General features: G+C 38.7%; 1 protein-coding gene across 1 annotated transcript; it reads left to right on the top strand.

The window, feature by feature from the left end:
* The first annotated feature begins 127 nt into the window (after positions 1 to 127).
* slc9a8 (solute carrier family 9 member 8) lies at positions 128 to 20704 on the top strand. Its single transcript, XM_004545981.4, has 16 exons — positions 128 to 486; positions 863 to 1047; positions 2192 to 2272; positions 5152 to 5210; positions 10655 to 10738; positions 11199 to 11300; positions 11592 to 11626; positions 12595 to 12738; positions 15798 to 15939; positions 16042 to 16147; positions 16247 to 16363; positions 16450 to 16532; positions 16617 to 16728; positions 17923 to 18143; positions 18869 to 19018; positions 19584 to 20704. Exons 1-16 carry the CDS (start codon positions 248 to 250, stop codon positions 19695 to 19697), a joined length of 1974 nt encoding a protein of 657 aa, XP_004546038.2. The 5' UTR covers positions 128 to 247; the 3' UTR covers positions 19698 to 20704.
* The last annotated feature ends 6873 nt before the right edge of the window (positions 20705 to 27577 follow it).

The following is a 27577-nucleotide window of genomic DNA, read 5'->3' as shown; positions in this document are numbered from 1 at the left end:
TTATTCACGGGACCAAATATCTATATCTATCTTTTTAAAACGAACACATCAACAACTTTTGAATGTTCCCTTAACCTTAGTTAATACCGCCTTGCCCGGTAGCTAAAAAAAACTACAACTCCCAGCAAAAGATTTAACCGGAAGTAGAGTCGAAATGTCAACAGATACATGGAGCTGTCGACATGAAACAGACGATCTTTTTTTAATTACAAAACGTAGCTTTAATGTTTAAAAAAGTCGGTTGAGGATGAGAGGCGGTATTGTTAAAGTCTTGTCCTTTTTTCTGTTGTTCGTAAGTTTTTGTGCGTCAGAGCGAGCAGAGAGGGAAAACTCACTTGCCTTGCATGAGAGAGATGACGATGGAGGAAATGTGAACCAACAGGACAATATTATAGCCGAGGAAGGGCAGTCAGTAGAAAACCATGAAACAGAACATGGTTCGAACCTCGATTCAAACGAATTACAGAAGGATGGGTCATCGGTCAGGTCAGAGACGGCAAAAACTAATTTCAGTACTCTCTCTGGATTAACTTGGCATATTGTACCTAGCTAGAAGTAGTTTCAGTAGTTTGGCTTGTACACGGTACAAGCCTAATCATTTTTTGTATGGATGCCAAATAAATATTATACTTTCTAATATTACAAGTACAAAAATACATAGACAAACATAATTTCACCAAAACAAAATCTGTATCCCATCTGTTTAAACTGGGTAAATGTTTTTATGTGCTCCATTCAGCTCTACCTAACTTAAACTTAGACTAGATCAAAATGGCAGCTGTTTAAATGCAAGACGTAACTGAGCCATATTGAGATAACTGACATAGTCACCTCTGAATCTAATCTGTCTGTCGCCTTGCAGTAAGTCCAATGACACCACCGACAACTACTACAATGACACCCTTCACTCAACAACAACTACTGTCAAGCCAACTACCCCGGCACCCCCAACAGTCAAGCCCATTCTGCCAGTGCAGACAGGGGTTAAGGCCCAAGAAGAAGAACAGTCCAGTGGGATGACCATATTCTTCAGCCTGCTTGTTATTGGTTAGTGTGTTTTCACCCATCACCGAATAAGTCTGACTCCATATTGTCTGTCAAGATCACTGTTTGTCTGAGCAAACAGGATAGACCAATAGAAGTAAATTGTTTTACAGCAGGAAATCTGCATCTTGTGGTTAACAAAGCATGCATAATTCATCCCGTACCCATAATAATGGAGAACCAATTTAGTGTTTTATTAAATCAAGTTTGTAGATGGGGATCTAGGATGATACCAGTGCATATAGAGGATGTGGTTACACACTGAATGGACATGAAGTACCATCCAAAGTAGCCATTATGCACATTAGTCCACTATCTCGCTGTCAGATTATAAACCAAGATACTATCATGAATGACACATGTACTTACTATTTAGACTGATTTACACTGCGAAAGCATGCAGTTTTAGTTGTAAACTAAGAAAACATCTCATTGGTTTAAAGAAACATATGGAAAAAAATGTTTACTAAACTAGGAAAATGGAAAAATTATCTCAGAGAGCAGTTTAGAAGCCACATAGTTGTATATGTTGTAACGTTGCCTCTCATTACCTTGCTGCATGAATGAATTTGGCCTCGGGGTGATCGTGGCTCAAGAGTTGGCAGTTTGACTTGTAATCGGAAGATTGTCGGTTCGAGCCCCGGCTTGTACAGTCTCGGTCGTTGTGTCCTTGGGCAAGACACTTCGCCCGTTGCCTACTGGTGGTGGTCAGAGGGCCCAGTGGCGCCAGTGTCCGGCAGCCTCGCCTCTGTCAGTGCGCCCCAGGGTGGCTATGGCTACAATGTAGCTTGCCGTCACCAGTGTGTGTGAATGAGTGGATGACTGAATGTGTAAAGCGCTTTGGGGTCCTTAGGGACTAAGTAGAGCGCTATACAAATACAGGCCATTTAATTCAGCATTTCCCATATGACTAATAATTCAGGTTTAATCAGTAAATCTCTCCTGGATTCAGTGTCCAAGAAATTAAATTAAATTATTAAGAAATTTAATTGGAGCTCAATGGTACTCTTCGTCTCTCATTGACATCCCTGTGCATTTGGTTACTGGAAGGAAGGCAGCTTGAGAAAAGATGACAATACTGTAATATTTGGGAGACGGTGTGATTTTATTAACATGGATGTATGTTTCTCTTAACACTCACCCCCAGGTATTTGCATCATATTGGTGCACCTGCTCATCAAGTTCAAGCTGCATTTTCTTCCAGAGAGTGTGGCTGTTGTGTCCTTAGGTAAGTACTGCTTATGTATTATATTTGTAATTGCATTTGGCATCATACTAAAATTTTAACATCATAAGTGTATTTGTCCAAGTAATTAAAGTAGAATTTTATTTCTTGTTATCTGTCATATTTATGTTTACATTAATGGAGGTTCACCAAAAAAATTATATTATGTCAACATATTTCCATTTAATTTAAAAACCACCAACCAGGCCAGAAATTTGGGTGTAGTGATGGACTCAGACCTAAACTTAGAAAAACACATTAAGACAATATGATGTCTCAACAGGACCTGGAAAAACTAGTCCATGCATTCATCTTTAGCAGGCTTGATTACTGTAACAGCATCTTTACAGGTCTACCTAAAAAATCAGTCAGACAACTACAGCTCATTCAGAACTCTGCTGCTCGAGTCCTCACTAAGACCAAAAAAGTGGACCACATCAGTCCAGCTCTGAGGTCTTTACACTGGCTGCCTGTCCGTCAGAGGATAGACTTTAAAGTTCTGATGCTGGCCTATAAAGCTCTGAATGGTTTAGGACCAAAGTACATCAGTGACCTCCTGACCCAGTATGAACCTTCCAGATCCCTCAGGTCATCTGGATCCGGTTTTTTATCAGTTCCCAGAGTCAGAACCAGACACGGAGAAGCTGCATTCAGCTTTTATTCTCCATATATCTAGAACAAACTCCCAGAAAGCCTCAGATCATCTGAAACATTCAGTTTATTTAAATCCAGTTTGAAGACTCACCTGACTCAGCTGCATTTGAATAAAGCACCAAATTCGCATTGTTTTATTTTTAAGCTTAAATTTCAAAACTTATATTTTAACTACTGATTTTATCTACTGCTCCTTTTTTTCATCTTAAATCATCCTTTTTATTTGTTTTTGTTTTGTTATGTCTCTGTAAGACACTTTGAATCACCTTGCTGTTGAATTTTGCTATATAAATAAACTTGCCCTGCCTAATTTAGATAAAACACTTAGCCTTCAGACTTATCTGAATTTTAGCATTTTACAATGAACGTTCTGTAAGGAACTTTATTATGTCAAAGAGGGTAATCCTCAATTGGATATTAAGAGCTCATGGCAGTGCAGCCTCAGCCATCTAATGTTTGAACCTTCTGTTTGTGAGGAGCAGCCAAACAGAAGTAATTTTCCTTCAAATCGGTGTGGCCTTAAAGGCAGAAGAGCAGAAATGGCTTATTTCAGACAGTAGATGAATTGCACCAAAGCATATGGATTGTTTTAAACGTTGAGATGTCTTTGCATTCTTGTTAAAAACATGAGTCAGTAGCTTGTAGAAGAACCTTTCCAGCAAAAACTTGGAAGTAATTGATTTTTGTATAAATGAACAGTCTCTCGTAGCATTGTGGAGGAATTTCTTTACAACGTTGCTTCAGCTCATTGAATTTTGCTGGAATTTCTTCACGCACAGCTCTGTTAAGGATTGCAATCAGGTTGACATCTGAACTTTGATTGGGCCATTGCAGCGCCTTGATTCTTTTTTTTTTTTTTTTTTTCAGCCATTCAGTCCTTTTCCATGAACCAATTTTGGCCAACCTTTAACTTTCATGTAGATAGCCACATATTTAAAGCAAAAATACTTTGGTAAACAGAGGAGTTCACAGTTGACTCCACAACAGCATGGTACCCAGATCCTGTGGCTGCAAAACAAGATCAAATCATTTTTAAAGAGAAGTGGCTTCTCCTGGCAGCTGTTAAAAGCAAGCGGTATTTGTTCAGTCTTTTTCTAACACGCTTCACTCAGGGCTGTAGTGTCTGAGATGTAGCACTTGGGTTAACATCCCAGGCTTCAGCTTTTATAGAGGTAACACACACTTGCTGATAAACAGTTAATCAGACATATTACCTCTTTTGTTGTACATGTACAATTACAGTAAAAGTCTGTTCTATTCATTTTTATGTTCATTCTTATGGCAGCATTAAGGGGGGGGAATTCGTTTTTCACAAGACTTCATATATTACTCATATGTTCTATACACACAGAGAGACTCAATTTTCTTCTGTGTTATGCAACAAAATGAAACAAAGGGTAGACGACCTAAGGGAAATCGTTTTTCTTTAGGTTGTCTGTGTGATTTAAGATGAGCAAACACTAACTCATTGGTGCCATTTGCAGCCTTATTCAATATTTAAGAAGTACTTAATTTAAAAAAAAAAAAACCAAAAAAAAAAACAAGATGTATTTCATTTTTCTCCTGAGGTGCAGCTTTGCTTCCTCTGTGCAGTCGATTTAGGTTAATTCTCGTTCTAATTCTCTCCACCAGCTTCCTCTTTACATGTCTGTGCAGTTACACTCGCTATAATTCAGTGACACCCATCTGTCTTCACCCTGAAGGCCTTTTGCTTTTGCACGACCTGCTTGCTGCATATAAGACAGGCCTCGTCACAGGGGACTCTGCTGAAGAGAGATAACACACTGCTTACAAATCAGAAAAGGCTGCTTTTCCTTCCTCATCACTTCCTTTTTCCCCATCTATTCTTTGTATGTCTTCCTCTGCACTATCACTCTCCATCTGCCAATATATCTAGAACTTACACACAGCTTTGAGGCTCGTGTTTAATTTCTGTCTTCATCTTATCTATCTCCTTTTCTCGATTCTTTACAAAGCTTTGTGTTTCATCACCCTTTTAATTAATGTTCTGCTGGGTTGTGTAGAAAGAGAACTGAAGCCCCAGCAGGATGTTCTCAAAGACAAAAGTATAACCATAGCTCTTTTAAACAAGTTATAATTGAACTATGATGACATTTATGAGGTATTTACTGTAAACCACTAAAATAGCATGTGTTGCGTGATTTTCATGAAATTAAGTAGTAAACTTTTTTTTTTTTCAAACACTGGTATTTCCTTACTCTTTCCAGGGATTCTAATGGGAGGCTTCATTAAGATCATTGAGTTCCAGGAACTGGCCAACTGGAAGGTATAGTTTTACTGGGTTTCAACATGTTTTTTTTCTTCTGTCAGCACTGCACTTGGTCCAAATTTAAAATGTAGCTTTTTTGGTTTTGATTACTTTAGCATTAGGTAAAATAATCACATTTGTCTACACTGCAAGCACACAAACAAATACACATATGCAGTGCATGTCCACAGCTTAACCCATAGCAACCTTTCTTATCTCCACGCTGCACTCACTGCTCTCAGATTCAAAATGTGTGGTTCTTAGTTTTGCTTGATTTTCTTAGAGTGGAGTAAAATAATTACCGTATTTCCCGGACTACAAAGCGCACCTGAATATTAGCCGCACAAGCTAAAATCAGGGGAAAATCCTGTTTTGTACATACATTAGCCGCACCTGACTAAAAGCCGCAGGTGTTTCAATGTTGACTTATCATATGTAAGAGAATATGCACAAAGTGAATTGTCAGGAAAGAGATGGCTGTTTGGAGACACACCCCTTTTATTAATATTTTGAAAAACAAGTTATGTGTACATATTTGCACATGTAGTACATAACAGTAACCTACAGCACACCAGAAAAATAGATTCGGACTACCTTTTAGGCTCAGGTGCAGTGACACGGCTTTAACAAGAAGAAAAGTCAGTCATTCACCATCTTTCTCTTCTTCCTGCGCTCTAAAACCACCAAAGTCCTCTTCTCCAATGTCGGAAACGAACAGGCTCAGGATGGCTTCGTCATCCACTCTCCGCTTCTCTCCTTCGTTATCACTTTCAAAACCAAAGAAATCCTCGTTGTCAGTGTCAGAGTCGAACACCCTCAGAAGGGCCGTGGCGGTGTCCTCCTCTCCATCATGCAGCAGTCCAGCCCTTCAAAATCCGTTGGTGATCGTGGATGTTTTCGCACTTTTCCACGCTGTCAGAATCCACCGGTGGAGTTGGGCATAACTTGCTTTTCGCAAGTTTATCGCCGCTCGTCATCCACGACTCCCGCTGAACGCGTAGCACTACTTTGAAGTTTGTTTTTCGCGCTACTTCGTACGGCACTACGTTGCCTGGCGGACGGACATGTGACTAACATACCACTCTTGAACCCCGATCCTTCCGCCAGGCAACGTAGTGCCGTACAACAGCGGAACAAACAAAACAAATCGTCTTACGATATCACAAAAATCATGGAAAATCCATAGAAAAGCCGCACCTGACTAAAAGCCGCAGGGTTCAAAGCTTGTGCAAAAAGTAGCGGCTTATAGCCCGACAATTACGGTACATTCCCACAAACGCACAAAAAATATACAAAAGTATTCTCTAAAACCTTTGCCCATTTTATACTTTGGATAGATACAGTGATTGATCATATTTAGTGCAGTTGCATTCCTACGTAATGCACAGTCTTGTAACTTGTAATGCAACAAATTCCATAGAAAATCCCTTCCCACACCTGCCCAAAACATCTGCTTTCATTTTTCATCTTTGCGTCGTATTTCTTTCTTCTCTCATTCATTAATTTCCTGGTTCCTGTTGTCACAAATGTCATCATTCATATCATGCAAACTTTGTTATCGACCTGTGACATGCACCATTTTTGTGCTTGGTATGCCCCCCCCCACAAGCCTTTTCCCCCCCGCAGTTCTCGGACCCTTTAATTAACATTCCCTGTTCTCTGCCAGTGAGTTAGAAAACAAGTGAACAGGAGAGGCACAGGGAAGGATATGCAGAGTGAAAGGGAGGCAGGAAAAGAGGACAGGTTATGCCAATGTTTCTTGCACACAGGGTCCCATTGTCTTTTAAGCTTGGAGCCCCCAGGGTATTGCTGAGTCATCTACATTAGTAACCAGAGCCCCTGGAGCCCCTTTCCACACATTGCCCCAGTCCTGTAAATCTCTAGACTGCTATGTCTGTATTTGTGTTTAAGTTGTAGCAAACAAGCCTGCTCTCCTGTCTATGTCTAGGCAGCAGTGACTTCAATAGTAGTAAAGTAATATGAATTACACTATGGCTTGCAGCTGCTTCTTTGCTGGAGCATGGATATGCTAAGTGGTTTATAGCCCATTTGAGACCTGAAAAGACCTAGGACACAATGCAAATGAATTATGTCTGACCTATTTGTTTTTTAAAAAGCTTCCGTGAAGCACGATGAAACCAGTTTGAAGTAAGATTGCCAGTGGCAGAACTGGGCTTCTGTAAGCATTTTTTTTTTATTGTTTACTTTTAATTGCAGCTGTTTTGAAACTGTACATTTGTTTGTAGGTTTGTGCTTTATTTTTATAATTAATTAAAGGGATCTGTTCTCCCTGATCAATGTCTTTTGGTAGCTGCCTGTAAGGCTGGCGCCACCTCATCCAACTAGAGCATTTCTACAGCTGGCCCACTTGGTTAATCTCGCCAGCCTGGAGGACTGCCCTATACCCTGCCTGAAGGGTGTACAACTCCCTCAGGCAGCAGCATCCTGTTATTGCTGGATTTGCTCTTTCCTTTTTACCACCGATCTGCTGTCTTTGCTTTTGACAACTGAGCTTTCTATCTTCAGTGCACTCACTACAACCCACCATACAAAGAGAGCCTTTTCCTGTGTGCTTTTTTCTAGCACATGCAGGGAAGGCCTCTCTGTTTTTTCCTTATACTTACCTTCATCCCCCCCATCTCTCCCATGTTTTCTGACACAGATTGTGGAAGTAGCATGCTGGTATTAAGTATTACAATCGTAGAAATTTGTCTCATCGCCAAAACAGAGAGAGATAAACAAGAATATTTGTACTCCAAACAAGACCTCTCTCTCTGTTTAAGCTTTTCTGTATTGTCCTATCTGGGCTTGTCACTTTGCTTCAGTGGCAGCAGTGGTGTGTTTTAGCCCCAAAGGGCTGCACATATTTTATTAGATGTCTCCCACGCCACGGAGAGAGAGAGCGACAGAATGAGAGAAGTTTTAATTGTGGTTTTAGGGGCTTTTTTGTGCTTTTTTTTATGTGGTGATTTCACCGGTTGTCAAAATCAAGCCTCCAGGGACCCTGTACTATAAATGAAGGTCTCTTCAACATCTGCACTCATATTTTTTGTTATCTCTCAACTCTCTTTTAACTGTGTTCTCTTCATCTTTGGCATTCATCTTTTCTCATTTAGTTCAAGCTCTGTATCAGCTCTTCTCCCGAGTATACCCATCGTCAGCTTTCTGGTTTTATCCATTTCATCTTTCCTTTCAGCTTCTGAAATCTCATTACTCCTCATCAGTCCATAACTTTCTCCAGTTTCAGGAGGAGATTGCAGTGCTATCTTGCCTAAAGTCTAGTGCTTTGTCAGTCAGTGTAAATGTAACGCCCAACAACATTTGTTTGTCCCAAAATTCTAAAGAACAATTCTTTCTCCTTTAGACTGTTTTATTTAACAATTTATTTAATTGTTTTATTCATTGATAAATATTATTTATTGCACTCCACTTTTAACCAGTCTCTTACCTGCAAAGTAATGAGAATCCTTTGAGGTATGTGTAGAGAAAAACCAATGTGTACTTGTTCAGTCCTCCCAGTTGGCATTTTTATTAGCATTAAAGGAACACGTGCATTGGTGCCTTGGGAGTACAGTGGTAGACGTCAGGTCGCAGTGCACGCATGGCATACTTTCATGTGTCTCTGGTGTTAATATTCATTCCTGAGCACCTGGCCTGAAGACTTCTGCTTGACCTAAATGTCGAGAGAAACTGGTAACCTGGAAGCAAGAGTTGGTCTACTTTTCCTGAAATTTGAATGTTTTGGAAAAACAAAGTAAGCAAGGGCATAGCCTTTTAGCATAAGCATACAGTACATCCTCCGCAGGCTGTCCTCAGTGCTTGACCCTCTGTGCTTGTAGCCATGGTTTTGTTGATATTGAGAAATTTACCGTCTGAACTAAAATGACTGCTCCTGCACCCACACGTTTGGTTTCTTTTTTTGTGGTTCTGTCTCATCTTATATCACTCCAGTTATACTCTTTTAATTCTAAATAATTACTTAGAAAGGGAAAAAACAAATACCTAAAAGCAGAAGATTATGCAAGAAGTTATGCCAGCATATTTTCAATTAAAATATGCTGGCATATTTTAATTGAAAAGTTCTTAAACCTTTTTATTAACTACTTAATAAAAATAAGTAGTTAATAAACTACTTATCGTGTTTGATAGCAAATTCTATAAAAATAGTGTCTCAAATGGTAAATTGGAGGATTGTGGAATGGGATTGTGTATGTGAGAAAAAAGTTACGCACTCAGGTGTTGCCGGCCTGTTGCAATACTTTCCAGGAAAGCCACATCAAGTGTGGAAATAACTGTCTAAACGTCCATCTGCTAATGGGGTTGTTGGGATTGAAATTCAGGTTCAACCAGCCGTCATGACAGGCTTTCATAATACAAAGAGGGAGATTGTTGACTGAGTGCTGTAAATATGGCTCTGCCTTTTTCAAACTTTCTAACAGAAGCAACCGCCGTGTCAACCGCTCAGAAATATAACTTGTGCATGAACATTTATTAATGCATACTGTGTGTTGACACACCCGTCCAAACACACTTTGGCTAACACAAGAACACACGGTGCATGATGCACAGACACATTGGCAGCTAGAGCGTAAGGCATGGGCACATGATGCCTGTGCCTGATCTTGGAGGCTGGCCCAGTTAGCTGAGAAGCAACAAAGATTGCATTATTTTGCTGAAATAATCAGAGAGCCAAGGTCCCTGTGTGTGTGTGTGTGTGTGTGTGTGTGTGTGTGTTCTTGTTTATATGAACGATGAGCTCACAGCCTGTTTACAGCATGTTGAAGTGAGCATGTTTAAAAGCTTCTATAGAATGGTGAGTTGCCTAATAGGAAGGCAGGGCAGGCGGTCCTTAGACAAATACCTGTTGGGTGTGTGTGTGTGTGTGTGTGTGTGTGTGTGTGCTCATTGTTGAGGAGTCGACATCCAAATTTGTTTTGTCAGATAAAGAGCTGTAACTATAACAGCTCAGGCAGTCCCCCTCGCCCTCACCGTTTCTCCTCCCCCATGACTCATTAGGTCAGCTGATGGTCACTGTACCGGCTTTCATGTGTCCGATGAATAATGTGGAGTGTTTGTTGAATGTGTAACCACAAGTTAGTGTTTTATCATTTACTGGCATGTACATACTTTTTGCGTTAACAGTATTGCTAAGAATTCCTGTTTAGATTAACAATGTCAAATGTGTAACAGTCCAAATTATTTAAGTGCTGTTTTTCTTTGACTAGGACAGTTACATTTCCCTTTAACGTTTTCAAATGTTTTCTTTAAATTTGAAACTATGACTCAATGCTTGCACATGTCTCACTTTACAGTAATGACACTTGCAATTGTACTTGTACCTCATCAGTTTGTTACTATTGACCAGTTTGCAGCTCTAATCCAAGGTTAAAGGCAGCATTTTGTCGCCTCTCTGCTGCAGTTTATTTACCAATAAAATGTTTTGTTTTTTATTTTCCTAAAAGGAGGAGGAAATGTTCAGACCCAACATGTTCTTCCTTTTGCTTTTGCCACCCATCATCTTTGAATCTGGATACTCTTTACATAAGGTACGTGTGTGTATGAGGCTGGATTTACACAACCAGCACCCTCGTGTTCTTAGAACAGTACAAACCACCACATATATTTATAAAGGACAAAACTGACCTTTAGGCGTGACGGAATAAGATTCATGAGACCAAAAGTCTGAGCAACCCAGCAATAAGCTGGAGCCTTTTAGTATGTGTGTTACATTTACAAATGCAGTACCTACAAATCATTCAAAAGCAGCAAGAGGCTTAAGCAGGTCACCTGTTTGTGTTTTCTGTTTTGATAATTGAGTTTTTGCTCCCTTTGTTTTTATTTTATCAATATTTTATTTATTTTTTACATTATTAACTGGCTTCATTTTTTCCAAACAACTAAAAGGTCACAGTCTTTTTAGTTTTTTACAACTCTCTGTGAAATTATGCTATAATTTTTTTTGCTGGCAGTATCTAATACTTAACCTGCATGTTCTTGTGTCTTCAGGGTAACTTCTTCCAGAACATTGGTTCCATTACCCTCTTTGCTGTGATCGGCACAGCTATCTCTGCCTTCATAGTTGGAGGAGGCATCTATTTCCTTGGCCAGGTGATGTTTCTATTAATCTAGTAATCAACACAGGCCCGTGGCACACAGCCCTCATTCAGTTAAAGAGTATGTGACCTCATGATATAATATTTTCAATGTTCTGTCAAGGTTTTGTTAGTACAGGAAATGTTTAATGGGATATGCTCAAAAATAAATTATTGCTGCATCACCATTATCACTTTCTTATTGTACAAATCTGTAACACTGATATCGACGTAATCAGATGTTTTCTTGCAGCTTAACAATCTGGGGTTTTGTTTTTTTGTTTTTTTTTGATAACCTTCCTCACAGGCTGATGTTATCTATAAGATGACCATGACTGATAGGTGAGATTTTTTTCTAAGCATTTACTGTGAGCTTTCTTACTTCATTGTGATGGAATTTTTCTGTGTCAGATAAAACTTGGCTCAGTTTTGCTGACAGGTGTTAAGCCTAGTCTTGGACTAAACATGTATTTCACTGATGAAATCACATACTGAGCTGAGATCATTTTCTGCTAGTGTGAATTCTTTGAATTTACCATTTTTACATGAGCCACAAAAGGTCAAAACTTACTCACTAGTGTAACTTACTCACGTGGGAAAATTAACAAATTTCCCACGTGAGGGACTAATAAAGATTATCTTATCTTATTCTTTTTTCCCCCTCTATTCTTAATAACACCCTCTTCCTACTTAGTTTGAACTGTGCCCTCTACATCTGAAGGGTTTGTCTTTTAGGAGTTCAAAGTAACAGGATAATCCACCTACCAGAGACATATCCAGTACAAACACAGCATGTTACTCCACACCCATGTGTTTTTTCTAGCAACTAGCACATTCCGGCAGTACTTTAGCCTACGTATTTTATTTGTTTTTGAATGAAACAAAGAAAATAACTCAGAAATAACTTAAAGGAGTTTACATTTGGGGGATTTTTTAGAATTTAGGGTACATAGCTCAATAGATTTTCTGATGGAACGTCCCAATACAGCCTCTTGACTTCTTGAGTAATTGCTCCATTTTTACACCTGTTTCTGCGGTTTTTTGTTTAGTTGGTTTTTTTGTCAGTTTTTTTTCCCAGGAAACTTTTGATAATCTTTTAATGTTTTATTTTCCTAGTACTAAAGTGTGCTACTTTGTATGCATTCGGACTCCTTTAAAGTCAGAGAAAGTAAAAATCATATTTCTTGTCTCCTGCTTCCTCTTATTTATTTTGGAAATGTTTTTCCTCTTTTACTGCCCACATGTGTTTGTGTCTTAATTTCTTTTATGAATGAAGTAAATCGTTCTCATTCCCTTCTACTTTGCTGTAGCTTTGCCTTTGGCTCACTGATCTCAGCCGTGGACCCCGTAGCTACCATTGCCATATTCAATGCACTCAACGTGGACCCAGTCCTTAATATGCTGGTGTTTGGTGAAAGCATTCTCAACGATGCTGTCTCCATTGTCCTCACCAAGTAAGGACACTCCTTCATGACTTGAATATTCTCCATTGCACACACTGGCACATTTACATTTTCCCAGTCTTTATCAAAAAGTAGGCCTAAGGACAGCATGCATAGAGTCTGCACTCTGCAGATGTTATACAAGGGTTAGATGTACAACACAACATAGCGTCTTAAAATCTAACAGCAACTAAGGCCAAATCCAAACTTCTGTTTTCATATTAAAACAGCTTTTTACATTGATCACTGTACAGATGAGGTTTATTTAATAACCTTGGCATGTAGGCACTACTAGCATGATAAAGCAATAGCTGCTGCTGGCATTGATAAGTTCAGCAGTGCCTGTAATTCTTTATCCATGCTGAATTAACCACTGTTAGTAGAGGGCTGATTTAATGTGTTTCTACTGGAAAAGTTCTATGTGACAGGGGCTTCACAAATCAAGGTATGACGAATAGTGAACATGGATGCTTCTAAAACTCTCTTTTTCTGTTTGTTCAGACTAAAACAATTTCTAGCTAATATGGGTCAGCAGGATTTCCAAAAGTCTCAATGTTTCAATTCTTAAAACACTTGACTGGATCCCATGTTTAATTATAGTAAAAATTGTTTCAAATGAAAACATATTAGTATGCCCAACTTGCTTGACTGTGATCACCTCATTAAGGTCCATTAAACTAGACACATGGGGGATAAGATATTTCTTGTGGCATTTTGTGGTCTGTAATAGACATTTACTGTGGCAGTCATATAACAACAAATAAAGATCCCCAAATGCTCATAGAAATCAGCAAAAAATTACATGTTTCAAAACATCACAAGTACTACACTTCTAAGATTACTTTCTTTCAAAGTAATTCAACATTTGTTACAAGCACGGACTGCTATTAGTTCATTCAAATTGCTTTTACAGGTACCAGTTAGACAAAATGCAAACAAATACTAGCTATAAAGTGGGATCAGAATAGCAGTACCTGCTTTTAGCTGAAATCATATCAGCCCATTACAGCACTTACTGAACTGCAGCTCTCCTGATCAGTTTAATTTTATTCAATCATATTGTTGGTGCATAAAATAAGCTTAACATTTTTTCCCATTTTGAAACAAAGGCCATTGAGTTCACGAAAGAAGAGAAGGAAATGCGATCATTTTAAAGTAAACGGTGGCATTTCATTTACAAGAAGACCATGAAGTTAACAGAATAAACATAAACATTAGCCATTGTTTATGTTCGGACACACTGGCAACCTGGCCAAGGTGTACCCTGCCTCTCATCCTATGGCCACTGTGATAGAGGCTTTAGCTCCTCCGCACAACCCTGCATTGGGTCTTGAGAGAGAATGGGTGGTGGATTAGGTAATAATGCAGTTATTACTGCGAAAATCTTCACAAGCATATTTCAAACAACTTGCTCTTACATCCTGTAAGAGGATGTATGAGCAAGTTGTCATTTTTCTAAATTGGGTGGTGTATTGCACTTTGAACAAAACAGGAAACAATAGCATGATCTGCCAACCACAAGAGTTACAATCTATATACAATCTATACAACTCTGTGAAAAATACATCATTAAGTAACACAATAAAGATCTACTGATGTATATGTATAAAATGCCTACATTTTCAGTATTTTTTTTTAATTAAATTTCAGTTCAGTTTTCTTTATATAGCGCTTCATTCATAACAGCACTCAACTCAGGATCTCGGGGCATATGTATTTGTATAGCCTGCTGTCTCACGTTATACTAAATACTGATGTTTGCAATAGTGAGGAGAAAAAAAACTATTCTAACAAGAAGAACATTCTTGAACCAAGCTCAGATAGGACAGCCACCTGCCTCGACCAGGTTACATGAGGAGAAAGCAAGGAGAGAGAGAGAGAGGGATATTTTTCATATTAAAACATATACTCATGTGCTCTTGTGCTGACTTATATTGTCCTCAAGGCTTAATTATTTGGTTGAGTGCAGTAGACCTCTTAAACACACCAACAGTAACACACCGGTGGCTTAAAATTTTGATGTCAGGCATTTTCCAACCTTTGAACTTGACCTAGTTTTTGCAGATGACTCATTTTGCTTTCATGGGTAAGACTGAAGAGGATAGAAATAGCAATATATTTTGATTTTATAGACATTAAATTACTGGATGTGAGCAGGCTGCCATCAAAATCGGGAAAAGGATGAAACCCAGTGGCTGGAAGGCTGAAAGTGGTCAATGTCTGAACTTATCACTGAAGTTTGTCTTGGCACACCTTTAGATTTTCTTCAGAATATCTGCTACTCAGAATGTTTATCTAGTTTCTACTGTTATTATCTGCTTACTGACTACCTCAGACAGGCGACAGAAACTTGACAGACAAGTTTGACAGAAACAGTGTTCGGGTTTCCTGTTCACACACTAGCTTCAGTATCTGCACTCCCTTTATTGCTCCTTATCTCTCCTACTCACTACAGGATAAATGTGCAAAGTGATCTTAAGTATCCGGGTGTCTCTGAGGTCTAAATGAGTGCATAAATAATAAATAGGCTGACTGAGCAGCCCTGGCAGTGTGCTTATTGTTAGCACCCAACAAAGTGGTTTTCTTAGAAAGCAATCATGTAGTTTGGCCCAGCCATTTCCAAACGCCACGCAGAAGCTAATGCTTTACCTTGGAAGGCTGTTAATAAACATTGTGATTATAAATAGGATGTAAACTGTGAATCCAGCTAAACTAATATTTATGAAATACACAACATGCAACATTTTTGGTGCCAGCACCAAGATAATCATTTGTCACGCTATAAGAGATTTTGGTGTTTCTGGTAATCACAGATCACAGTAAATGTTTGGGAACTTTTGTCTTACAGTTTGTTTCTTATTGTGATGAAAATAAAGAAACAAGTTGAAATGTATGGTACAAATATCTCAGTTGAACCAACAGGATAGTTGCAGTATGCCTGCTCTCTCCAGCTCCTAATTTTGGTGGAGTGTTTCTGCCCTCTAGTGTCAACTGAAGATATTACGAGACTAAATGCATCACAGTGCCACTGAGATTTAATTTGTTACTTTCCTCCCTTTTTTGTTTTTCAGCACAGCGGAGGGTTTCTTTTCCCGCTCAGACAACTCCACGGTAACAGGCTGGGAGACTTTTCTACAAGCTCTGGGTTATTTCCTTAACATGTTTTTCGGTTCTGCTGCACTGGGAACCCTCACTGGACTCATCTCAGCTCTTGTATCCAGCCGCCATTCTCCTTGCATGTGTTTGTACTTTATATGTGTGAGAATTGTATTTTCTGGTCTGGCCTTATTTCAATTCCCTAACTTACTGAATCAGTTTCTGAAACACTTTGACCTGAGGAACACGCCATCGCTGGAGTTTGGGATGATGATCATCTTTGCCTATCTTCCCTATGGACTGGCAGAGGGAATCAAATTGTCTGGTGGGTCAATACAATCACATGCACATAATGAATACATGAATAGTTTTGTATGTTTGACTTTTCCTCTGACCTCCATCTCCCATCTGTTTCCACCTACAGGAATAATGTCTATCCTGTTTGCGGGAATTGTGATGTCTCACTACACCCATCACAACCTATCTCCTGTCACCCAGATCCTTATGCAGCAGACACTGCGCACTGTGGCCTTTATGTGTGGTCAGTAGATTCTCGCTTAGCATCCCAGTTCACCGCTGGCTGTCATTATCAGAAGTTTTCACTGCTTTCTTAACTTCTTTCTCCAGAGACGTGTGTGTTTGCGTTCCTCGGCCTCTCCATCTTCAGCTTCCCTCATAAATTTGAAATGTCATTTGTAATCTGGTGCATAGTAAGTTGTCTTTTATTGATGTCATTTTAATCTGTCTGCTTATTCCCACGGTAATCAGGAATGACAGCTGTTCTCTCTCTGTAGGTCCTGGTTCTTCTTGGCCGTGCTGTGAACATCTTCCCTCTGTCATTTTTGCTGAACTTCTGCAGGGACCACAAGATCACACCTAAGATGATGTTCATCATGTGGTTTAGTGGTGAGATGACATGACTAATGTGTTTCGTTAATTACAGGGCGTCATCTTTTTATTGGTGTCTAAACCACACTCATTACACTAACACAGTGCGCACATCTCCGGCTGCAAATGAAAGTAGAGTTTGTGTTATTCTGCAGCTGTTGTGGAAAATCGGTTGCGTTTATCACATTTTTGATAGAACATGGACTGATTTTAGCTTATCCTTATCAAAAGAATGTCTGATTTCTTTTTCTCTGCTTTATAATATAAAAATGAATTCATAATCGATGTTTTTTGGCTGGGTAAAACTTAGTGTCCCAGAACGCTGCTACATGCTGCATGTGAGATGCATCGTCAAGGTCAGAGGTCAAATTTTCTGAAATTCTTGTGAATGCGACAGCTAGTGAAAAAAGAAAAGCATCACTGAAGCAGCATTTTCTGTATTCAAAGATTAATATAGTCACTGACTTCTGTGTAGTTATTTAGAGATCAAATGAATATTTTGCTTCGACTTTATTTTTTAACTCGCAACAGAAGTGAATAAACCTGTGATTTCTGTGAGGTCGGACAATAAAATTTGTCGACTGCATCAAAAGTGCCTGTAGGAGTAACAAAGTACTGCTTAACAAGATGACTTCCAGTCTCAAGACTCTTTAGCAGCAAAATATTTTATCGTGATAATTTTGCAAAGAGTTTCTGAAGAATTGAAAACTGACCAGAACAAGCAGGCTGAGTGTTGTGGAATGCAGTCGGGGTAGTTGAAAGAGAGAGTTAGAGGAACACACCACTACAGCAAAGAGCATCTGAAAAAACGTCTCTAAAGATAGTCAGAAAATCTCTCCAGAAATTTCTGCTATGATGCTATCTATCGTGCTGAGGAGGTCTGAGTCTGTCATTGAAAATAAAGGTGGTATGAAGCACTGAAGCAGTAAACTTTTTTAGCAAAGACTTCACACTGTGGTGCCTGTTTAGTAAGTCTAAACTTCTAGTTTTTGATATAGCAGACAACCATTGTCCTACTGTTTTTGAACACAATAAACATCATTTAACTAAACAGAGACGTGCTCCTGTTGTATATCTTGTGCATTAAAACTAAAATGTGGAAAAAGTCAAAACACATCGAGCTTTATATGATAACCATTTCTTGTGAAAGCCATTATGCTAAATGTTTTCTTTTTCCATTCATTCTGCTTTTTTTCCCCCCTTCTTTGCTAGGTTTGCGAGGTGCTATTCCCTATGCCTTGAGCCTTCATTTGGGTTTGGAACCCATTGAGAAGCGTCAGCTAATCGGCACCACCACCATCATCATCGTGCTCTTTACCATTCTTTTCCTCGGGGGTGGCACCATGCCACTCATCCGCATCATGGACATTGAGGATAGCCAGTCACGGCGTAAAAACAAGAAGGACGTCAATCTCAGCAAGACACAAAAGATGGTAATGATTGAAGCACCCAGGGTTCTAGCACACGGGGGGCACACAGAGAGTTTGTTGTCTGTATTGGTACTAGCTGCGCCATCCTCTCATCTGCCATCAGGCTCTTTCTGCGCACTTCAGAGGGAAAAAACATCAAAGGGTTGATTGTGAAGGACACTGAATCAGTGAGGGGGAATGGACTGCTATCATAGAGATTCACACTTGAAAACACCAAACCTCTGACAGGCACAAATAGACCTTAGCCAGTGGCACTAATAAAAAAATTTTCCCAAATCAAGCTCTTGTGTTTAATATTTCAGTTAACTGTATTAGCTCTAGCTCAATATAATGGGTCATTCTTTTGAAGTAGATCCTATTATTGAGGTCATTTGAAGCTAATGGTGGTGTGTTTTCATGACTTGCATGTATAGTATTTGCATGTTTGATGTCTTCCAAAGCTAAGTGTTACCCCCTGAGGTGCTAGCTGCGAGATCTATCAAATCCCCATTTTTCCTTACGGGTCTCCAGCCCTCTTTGATGTAATTCACTCTTTGGTCCCTTTGCTCTTTCCCTCTCGTCTTTGTTCCTTCTGTGTGTGATCTTGACTCACCAGTCTCACCGCTTTTCTGCCATTTGAACTTTTTCCTGCGTTCATCTTTTTCTCCTCCTTGCGTTGTTGCCCCCTCTAATTTAATTGCTTTATATGTTTATATGACTTCAGCCTCTGTGCTCATCTTTCTCTACAGGGTAATACCATTGAGTCAGAGCAGCATCTATCAGAACTGACAGAGGAGGAGTATGAGGCTCAAATCTATCAGAGGCAAGACCTAAAGGGCTTCATGTGGCTGGATGCTAAGTACCTTAACCCCTTCTTCACTCGCAGGCTTACACAGGAGGTAAGCGAATCGGGGGGAAGTCTTTTGTGTGGCACATAAAGCTTAAAAAAACGATCACAATCCTTTGTTAATACTTTGTTATTTTCCAGTTGTCATGCTTTGTCCTCAGTCATTGGGATTTATCCACAATTAATATATATCTCACATTATCATGATGTATTTATTCATTGCGAGGGGCGTTTTGATTTGGATGAGAATCTGTGTCGTCAGGAAATGTGTAAAGATGCCTGCATGAACATTTCTGCCCAAGGGTTTATTCCTATATTTATATTTATAGTTTTCTTGGGGGGGGGGGTGTCATGTTATGTAGGGCTTTGTTTCTTGTATCAAAATGAAACTGTCATGTTTAGACACAGAAACAATAATCTAATAGAAATATTTGAGAAATATGTCTGAGCAATTCTGACAACTACTTGTGGTGAACAAGTGTCTAAATGTTTTTGCTTTAAGACTTCCAGATCTTTTGTTTTGTCCAGTTCTCTGCATCTTTGTGTGATTATTTCTGTACGTGCATGTTCGTTCTAACATATTGCCAAATTTTTGTGTGTCTGATGTGTTTTAACAGGACCTGTTACATGGCCGGATCCAAATGAAGACTCTGACCAACAAGTGGTACGAAGAAGTTCGACAAGGACCGTCGGGCTCTGAGGACGACGAAGAAGAAGCCGAACTTCTCTGATCACTTTCACTGTTTGTTTTTTTTTGTAAGCCAATTTATGGACATTGTGTGGGCTGTGGTTTGTGTGTCCCTCTGTGAAAATGAGCATACTTTTCATTTCCTCCACAGGAATGTGTGGAATGTGTCAAGTCACAGTCCGAGTAAAACTCACATTTAACACTGTAAAACTGAATGAGAAAAAACATGTTGTTACTTTGTAAAGAAATTGGCAGGATATCTGATTGTATGCACCATTGACATGTTGAACAGCAGGAAGAGAGTTTTGCTGATTCTCAGAAACTTTTCCCGTGTTTTTCTTTCTTTTTTTGAATGAATCTTTCAATCCAAGGGAAAACTCAAGTGATACTGTGATGAAAATGTTCAGTTCTAAAGCACCTTATCATTTCTATTCGTCCCTTGCTTAGTTAAAAGTACAATGGAAGTTTTAAAGATTGTGAGGGGGAAGATACAAAACAATGGCGCCAATGTTTATATACTGCCAGAGGTTTGAATAGCTATTCAACTGGATTTAATTCTCTCCAAGTCTCCACATTTTTGTTAATTAATTATTCTGAGTAAATTTTAAGCATATATATTGATGCATATGTAATAAAGATTTTTAAAAAGGACCAAGTACCGGGCAACAAAAGAAATGCAGGAGAGAGTTAAAACTAGTTTAGCAGGTGGGATAAAACTAATAGTTAAATGCTAAATTCTAGACTATTGCTCTGAAAAATGGGAAATTGCTTTCATTTCTATGTATACTTTAGCTCTAAAAACAATTAACTTCCATGTGTTTATGCTGATTTGTGGGTAAGATTTCTGTCTCTACACTGTCTAAAAGTGGACCTTGTTCACAAAGTATTTCCTTTGATCCCGGGCACCAATGAATGTCAGATGGCAATGTCTTTTTTTTTTTTGTATTTATTTGAAGAATATTTATGTGCCGTTTATGGATAATGGCTTCTATACAAGCTCTGTGAGTACCACAAGATGATAAAAATAAATAAATATCTCTCTCATATATATACACATATATATGTACACATATGTACACACATACATATAATATAACATAATATAAAAAATACATTCCGTTAATAATTGAATGCATTAGTACTGGAGTTAGGCGACCTACAGGGAGTGCAGAATTATTAGGCAAATGAGTATTTTGTCCACATCATCCTCTTCATGCATGTTGTCTTACTCCAAACTGTATAGGTTCGAAAGCCTACTACCAATTAAGCAGGTGATATGCATCTCTGTAATGAGAAGGGGTGTGGTCTAATGACATCAACACCCTATATCAGGTGTGCATAATTATTAGGCAACTTCCTTTCCTTTGGCAAAATGGGTCAAAAGAAGGACTTGACAGGCTCAGAAAAGTCAAAAATAGTGAGATATCTTGCAGAGGGATGCAGCAGTCTCAAAATTGCAAAGCTTCTGAAGCGTGATCATCGAACAATCAAGCGTTTCATTCAAAATAGTCAACAGGGTCGCAAGAAGCGTGTGGAAAAACCAAGGCGCAAAATAACTGCCCATGAACTGAGAAAAGTCAAGCGTGCAGCTGCCAAGATGCCACTTGCCACCAGTTTGGCCATATTTCAGAGCTGCAACATCACTGGAGTGCCCAAAAGCACAAGGTGTGCAATACTCAGAGACATGGCCAAGGTAAGAAAGGCTGAAAGACGACCACCACTGAACAAGACACACAAGCTGAAACGTCAAGACTGGGCCAAGAAATATCTCAAGACTGGTTTTTCTAAGGTTTTATGGACTGATGAAATGAGAGTGAGTCTTGATGGGCCAGACACCTTCTTCAAGCAGTGGTACAGGAAGAAGTCTGCATCCTTCAAGAAAAACATGATTTTCATGCAGGACTATGCTCCATCACACCCGTCCAAGTACTCCACAGCGTGGCTGGCAAGAAAGGGTATAAAAGAGGAAAAACTAATGACATGGCCTCCTTGTTCACCTGATCTGAACCCCATTGAGAACCTGTGGTCCATCATCAAATGTGAGATTTACAAGGAGGGAAAACAGTACACCTCTCTGAACAGTGTCTGGGAGGCTGTGGTTGCTGCTGCACACAATGTTGATGGTGAACAGATCAAAACACTGACAGAATCCATGGATGGCAGGCTTTTGAGTGTCCTTGCAAAGAAAGGTGGCTATATTGGTCGCTGATTTGTTTTTGTTTTGTTTTTGAATGTCAGAAATGTATATTTGTGAATGTGGAGATGTTATATTGGTTTCACTGGTAAAAATAAATAATTGAAATGGGTATATATTAGTTTTTTGTTAAGTTGCCTAATAATTATGCACAGTAATAGTCACCTGCACACACAGATATCCCCCTAAAATAGCTAAAACTAAAAACTACTTCCAAAAACATTCAGCTTTGATATTAATGAGTTTTTTGGGTTCATTGAGAACATGGTTGTTGTTCAATAATAAAATTATTCCTCAAAAATACAACTTGCCTAATAATTCTGCACTCCCTGTAGGTGCGTAAAGTAAGCAGTTTCACACATTTTCACTTGAAATATTAGTCGTGTCTTTTTATAGTACACTATTATTCTGGATAAAATAATATATGAATAAAATTCAACTTGTGCACTCATGTCTCCTAAATATATATTAGATAACACAGTGTTTCAGACATTAACAGGTTTTAATGTGAATTTCAGTGATAATCACTCGTTGAGCATTATTCTTGCAGGGTTCACTTTCCATTTCTTAAGCTGCAGGAACTAATTAGTTCATAGTAATGTCGCAAACCACATAGACTGTAGTAAGTGGAAGTGGAAGGTTAAATGTGTCTGACATAGACAGGGAGCCAGACTGGTCCACAGAGTAATTAGAATACATAAAAAGGTTAATGCATTATCCTGCTGGGAAATTATCCTATACCCATACAGTCAAAGCTCTCATGTCCAGTCCTGATAACACCAGACTATTATACCCTTGAACCATCTTGTGGGAACTCATTAGGCATATTGATGAAGAAGTGACAGTGTTTAACTGGAGGTAGAACATAAATGAGTGCGGCCAGTTGGTCCATATACAGCATATCTCTGCGCATGGTTTTGATTTTGTGCATTTGTTATTTGTAAACAGTGGTCTCTATTTGAGGACAAAATTTCACATAGCCAGAAATAACCACCTGCAATAAGTGGATATCATTTCCTGAAAGCACAGTGTTAACGTGTATATACAGAGGACATTTAATTCTGTGGAAATCCCTTTTTGCAATAATGATTTGCATCCAGTAGGGGGGGGTCTTAATCCACTACATTGGTCCATGAAAAATTGATGATGCCAGATAACAGTGGTTTTAATACTATTTTTCAGTACTCAGTAACTTAAGAAAATTAAGACTAAAAGTCTAAGGGAAAAGAGTTTTTGAACTGTATACATTTTTTTGTATTTGTTTTTTACATGCAAGTGGACAGCTTTTTTTTTTTTTAGAGATTAGATGGAAAAATTAAAAACTGCAGAGTGACTGAATTGAGTCTGGTCCTCTGCCAAACAGTAAAAAAGAAATAAATAATATGTTGATGGAATTTGCCTTACATTGGTACAGGTGTGAATTAATATCCCACTCTGGCACACTTACAGTTTCTGATTATGCACACATGCATATGCACGCAAATATTCGATTTCAGCTGTAGAAGAACTACAGCAGGGGATTTCACTGGTTATTTTGCTCATATTTGGAATCAGAAGCTACAGTTTTTATAGTTTCCCTATATGTCACAGCAGTCTCCATATGCTGAGAATTGCTTCAGCTTTTAACTATGGAAACTTGCTAAAGTAATTCACTATTATGACATTAATGTTCAAAGGCAGCATGCAAATTGAGGAAAGACCATCCGGGAGAAGTACAGCACATAAATATCCAATACTTAAACAGAGACTTATGGTTTAATGGAGAAAAATAATCTTAAGCGATATATCTGGGCATCATGGTTTTACTCTTTTGCACCACAAAGAGTAATATATGTCAATTTATTTACTAGTATATATCAGTACAGTTTACCAGCAGTCTTTGCATCAGCGCTCGTTTAGAGCAAAACCAAAGTAAAAGAACAACAGCTTTTTGTCTTTTGTCACGTATAAAGTCACCTCAGAAGGCAAAGCAAATACTTCCAGCTGCCCCCAGTGATCATTGTTTGTCTGGGAGGGGGGTGCATGTGTTTTCTTTCCCAGAATAATGATAAAGAAAACACAGCCACAACAGGCAGCAGATGGCTGGATGTTTGAGTTCAGATTTTTCATCAAAGAAAAGTACATGTCACATCAGGTGTTTTGAGTGTGGTTTGATCTTAGTTTGTCATAGTTTTCACTGGACATGGAGGTGTTGGAATACAGAAAGCATGTCATGAAGAAGCAAAATGAAAATTGGCCCTGTACCAGAATGTATTGCACTTGGATTCTGCTGCATGAAATCCAGTTGCTGGGGTTGCAAATGTTGTGAGCAGTCTTTTGAAGGAAATATCTATACATTTAGATATTAAACCAATATGCTGTACAGTAAAGAGAAAAAGTCATGTATAAAAAGAACATCAGCGTTACTTCTGCTCAACCTGTTCACTGTTTACCCAGAGAAATGCCATTCACTGGATATTTTTGTTGTTTCTGACCATTTTCTATAAGCCATGGAGATGGATGGATGTATGGGGGTGGGAGGGAATCCCAGTAGACCAGCAGTTTCAGAAATACCAGTTCACTCTGGCATCAGCATCAATGGCAACTAATAATTATGTTTCTTCTCTATTCTGATGCTTGGTTTAAACTTCAGCAGGTTGTTTCGACCTTGTGCTAACATGCATTGAGTTGCTGCCATGTGATTGGCTGATTAAAGAGGAGTTGAACAGGTGTGCCTAATAACTGTGCCGGTGAGTACTTCTATTTCATATATGAACTTTTTTTTAAATGAATTAACAACTGCACTGTTAGTCTGTGCAAAGTAATGATCTGTTTCTCAAATGTGTGCTCGCTTGATAACAGAAGAGAGAAAGCTTGAAGTGTTTATTCACTGGCTGGATTGACCACTCAGCACAAAGAGACGTAAAGTCAATGGCGGCAATGAGAGTAATCAATAATACACATACGGACTTCGTGGTAATTAGATCACAAGATTTAGAGGCTTATTGTGGCTAACCTTATTGACATTTCATTAGACATCCTGTAACATCAATAGTTACGCCCAGTGTGTTCTGCACAGCACTGAAACACCTACCTGTCACTCACCTGAACGTCACTTTTTGAGGATAAGCCATTATTTGTCTTAAACACTATTTATTCCAGTGATGGAGTTAGGAGTTTGTCGGATTTTCATTTAATTCAACTGTATGTTTCTTTTTTTTTTCATTCACTCAGCTCTGTGTCACTTTAGTGCTCGTTTGTTATTATTCTTTTACTAGCCTGCAGCACTTTTTTGCTTTGCTCACGTGGCACAGATATGTATGGTTAATTTATCTTGTTATTCGGAATATCTTTGAAATGCTACTGTATATAGTCAGATGACAAAAACTTGTCTGTTTATAAGCACTTAACAATGGAATGATGTAGACATGCACACACACACACACACACACATATATATATATATATATACATACACACACATATATATATATATATATATATATATATATATATATATATATATACATATATACATATATATATTTACATGAATATTTATTCATCTTCTTTGCACGCTACATAATCAAGCTATATAGAAACTTGTAGATCTTGCATTTAACATTTACAAGGTAGGACCAGATTGTTTTTTACTATGTCCTGATATGTAAAACCTTAGAGGGTGTTCTTTTTTCTTACTGAGACTGCATATCCATTATTTATATACAGATAGTAAAGTAAGTAAAGTAACATTTTATTTGTATAGCACCTTTCAAGAGAAAAATCACAAAGTGCTTCACAGAAAAGCTAAAACATAAAAAGAGAAATCAACCAAAAGCAAGTTTAAAAAGATGGGTTTTAGCTGTTTTTTAAATGACACCACTGAGTCCACAGATCACAGGCTTAAAGGAAGGGAGTTCCAGAGTCTGTGGGCCACAGTTACAAACGCTCTACCGCCTTTTGTTTTCAGCCTCGTATGTTGGACAACCAGCAAGCCCTGATCACATGACCTCGGGGACCTGCTGAACAACTTGCAACTTGCAAATGATCCACAGAGGCTTTACTTAAACAAGTGAACAAAGAATTGCAATAATCCAAACGAGATGAGACAAATGCATGGATGACCATTTCTAGTTCTGAGCGTGAAACAATGGGACTCAGCTTAGCAATATTTTTAAATGATAAAAACAGGAGTGAACCAATAAATTAGCATGAGTGTCCAAAGTCAGAGCTGAGTCAAAAGTTACACCAAGGTTCCTGATAGAAGGTTTGGCAAAAGTAGCGAGAGGGCCTAAGTTTTCCATAACCAAAGGTACCAATTTTTTGAGAGAACAAAAAAGGACTTCAGTTTTCTCCTCATTTAGCTGAATAAAGTTATCAGCCATCCATCCAGCCGTATGCAAAATCAGTAGTTTGGAAACATCTAGCAGCATTAAACGGGCTCAGTTATGAACTATTATGAACTGACATTAACCAGAAGCCTTCTTCTTGACAAGGCTCCCCAGTGTTACTAATGTGTGTATTAGGGAAACCAGTAGTTTGCTCAGTTGCCAAAGTGACCACCAATTCCTGTGTGTCAGCTATCAGCACCTCAGCTACTAGTTTGTGACATTAGATTGGCGTGTGAGCAACATCACAATGCTTCACTTCTGGGTGAAGCCAAGCTGCACATACCAGCAGCCGACATTTTAGGGTAAAAAGCTGTTAACAAGGGTTAGACACAACTGACAGGCTTAGAGTTCTTCAAAACCGCAGACGCACATAAATAATGAGACATATTATCAAGCTAAAGGTATTCTGAATTAGGAAGCAAATTCACTCAGAATTCAGAGTGGATTTGGAAGGCTTCAGCACTGAGCACTTTTCTTAATCCATTACCCAGTGCAAAATGCACCTAAAACTGTCTTCAAGAAACTAAAGGAGAAGAAAAAGAACTGATTTGTCAAAAGCAACAGCTCGGAGCTGAACATATAATGTGAAAGCAAATTTATGTTGTTTCAGTAACTCATAATGCAAGTAACAAAAACATATCAATCAGATTTATCAGAACAACCCTGGAAGGTATGAAGGTCCCAACTCATGTTCACCACAGAGAGTGTGATGCATCACCGAAGACTGACAGCCCTCAACAGCTCCTTTGTGGGGCTGACCCCAGCATTTACTGCAGGTTTTCACCTTTTTATAATGTAGTCATGCAAAAAGCATAGTGGAGTGGGAGTAAAACCTGAATATTGTGGAATTAATGATAGTCTCTGTGCATATTTTTGCAGGAATTTAAATATATTACCTCTGACTTTTTACACTTAATTAACATCCTACACATTACTTATTCAACGCAGGAAGAAAAAAAATTCCCACAACATTAAGCCTTAGTCAGATCAGCTCCTGAAAGCCTGCCAGTGGCCAAGATTTAAGGGAAGTGTGTTCAGTAGCTCTTAATAAATAATTCGTTGCATTTTTCTAAAGACAAATAGGTATAGATCAAGTAGTGAATATTATAACATTAAGCTATTTAGCTTACAGATGTGCCCACTGCTCACACAGCTATACACAGTTACACAGCTACTATGTTTGGATGCTGACATTGCAGTAGGTTTGCAATGTCAGCATCCAATGAATTTACAAAGAAGTATGAGAAGTAGTCACCAAGACCTAGAAACTACATTTGTAGATTTGAGGCTACATTAACCATTATTATCATAAAGCCAATGATAAGTTCTACTGCTTCAATTTTGATATGTTAAAGTACC

This window comes from Maylandia zebra, linkage group LG20 (genome assembly GCF_041146795.1).
Source record: "Maylandia zebra isolate NMK-2024a linkage group LG20, Mzebra_GT3a, whole genome shotgun sequence".
Taxonomy (NCBI): Eukaryota; Metazoa; Chordata; class Actinopteri; order Cichliformes; family Cichlidae; genus Maylandia; species Maylandia zebra.
Note: the sequence above shows the minus strand (reverse complement) of the source record. Positions and strands in the feature narration are given on the sequence as shown.

What these genes read in the sequence shown, in the direction of transcription:
- slc9a8 (XM_004545981.4), top strand. Translation starts at nt 248, where the DNA reads ATGAGAGGCGGTATTGTTAAAGTCTTGTCCTTTTTTCTGTTGTTCGTA. An exon ending in GCATCTATTTCCTTGGCCAG is followed by an intron (nt 11,301 to 11,591) that starts GTGATGTTTCTA and finishes CCTTCCTCACAG; the next exon opens with GCTGATGTTATCTATAAGAT. An exon ending in AGAGGGAATCAAATTGTCTG is followed by an intron (nt 16,148 to 16,246) that starts GTGGGTCAATAC and finishes TTCCACCTACAG; the next exon opens with GAATAATGTCTATCCTGTTT.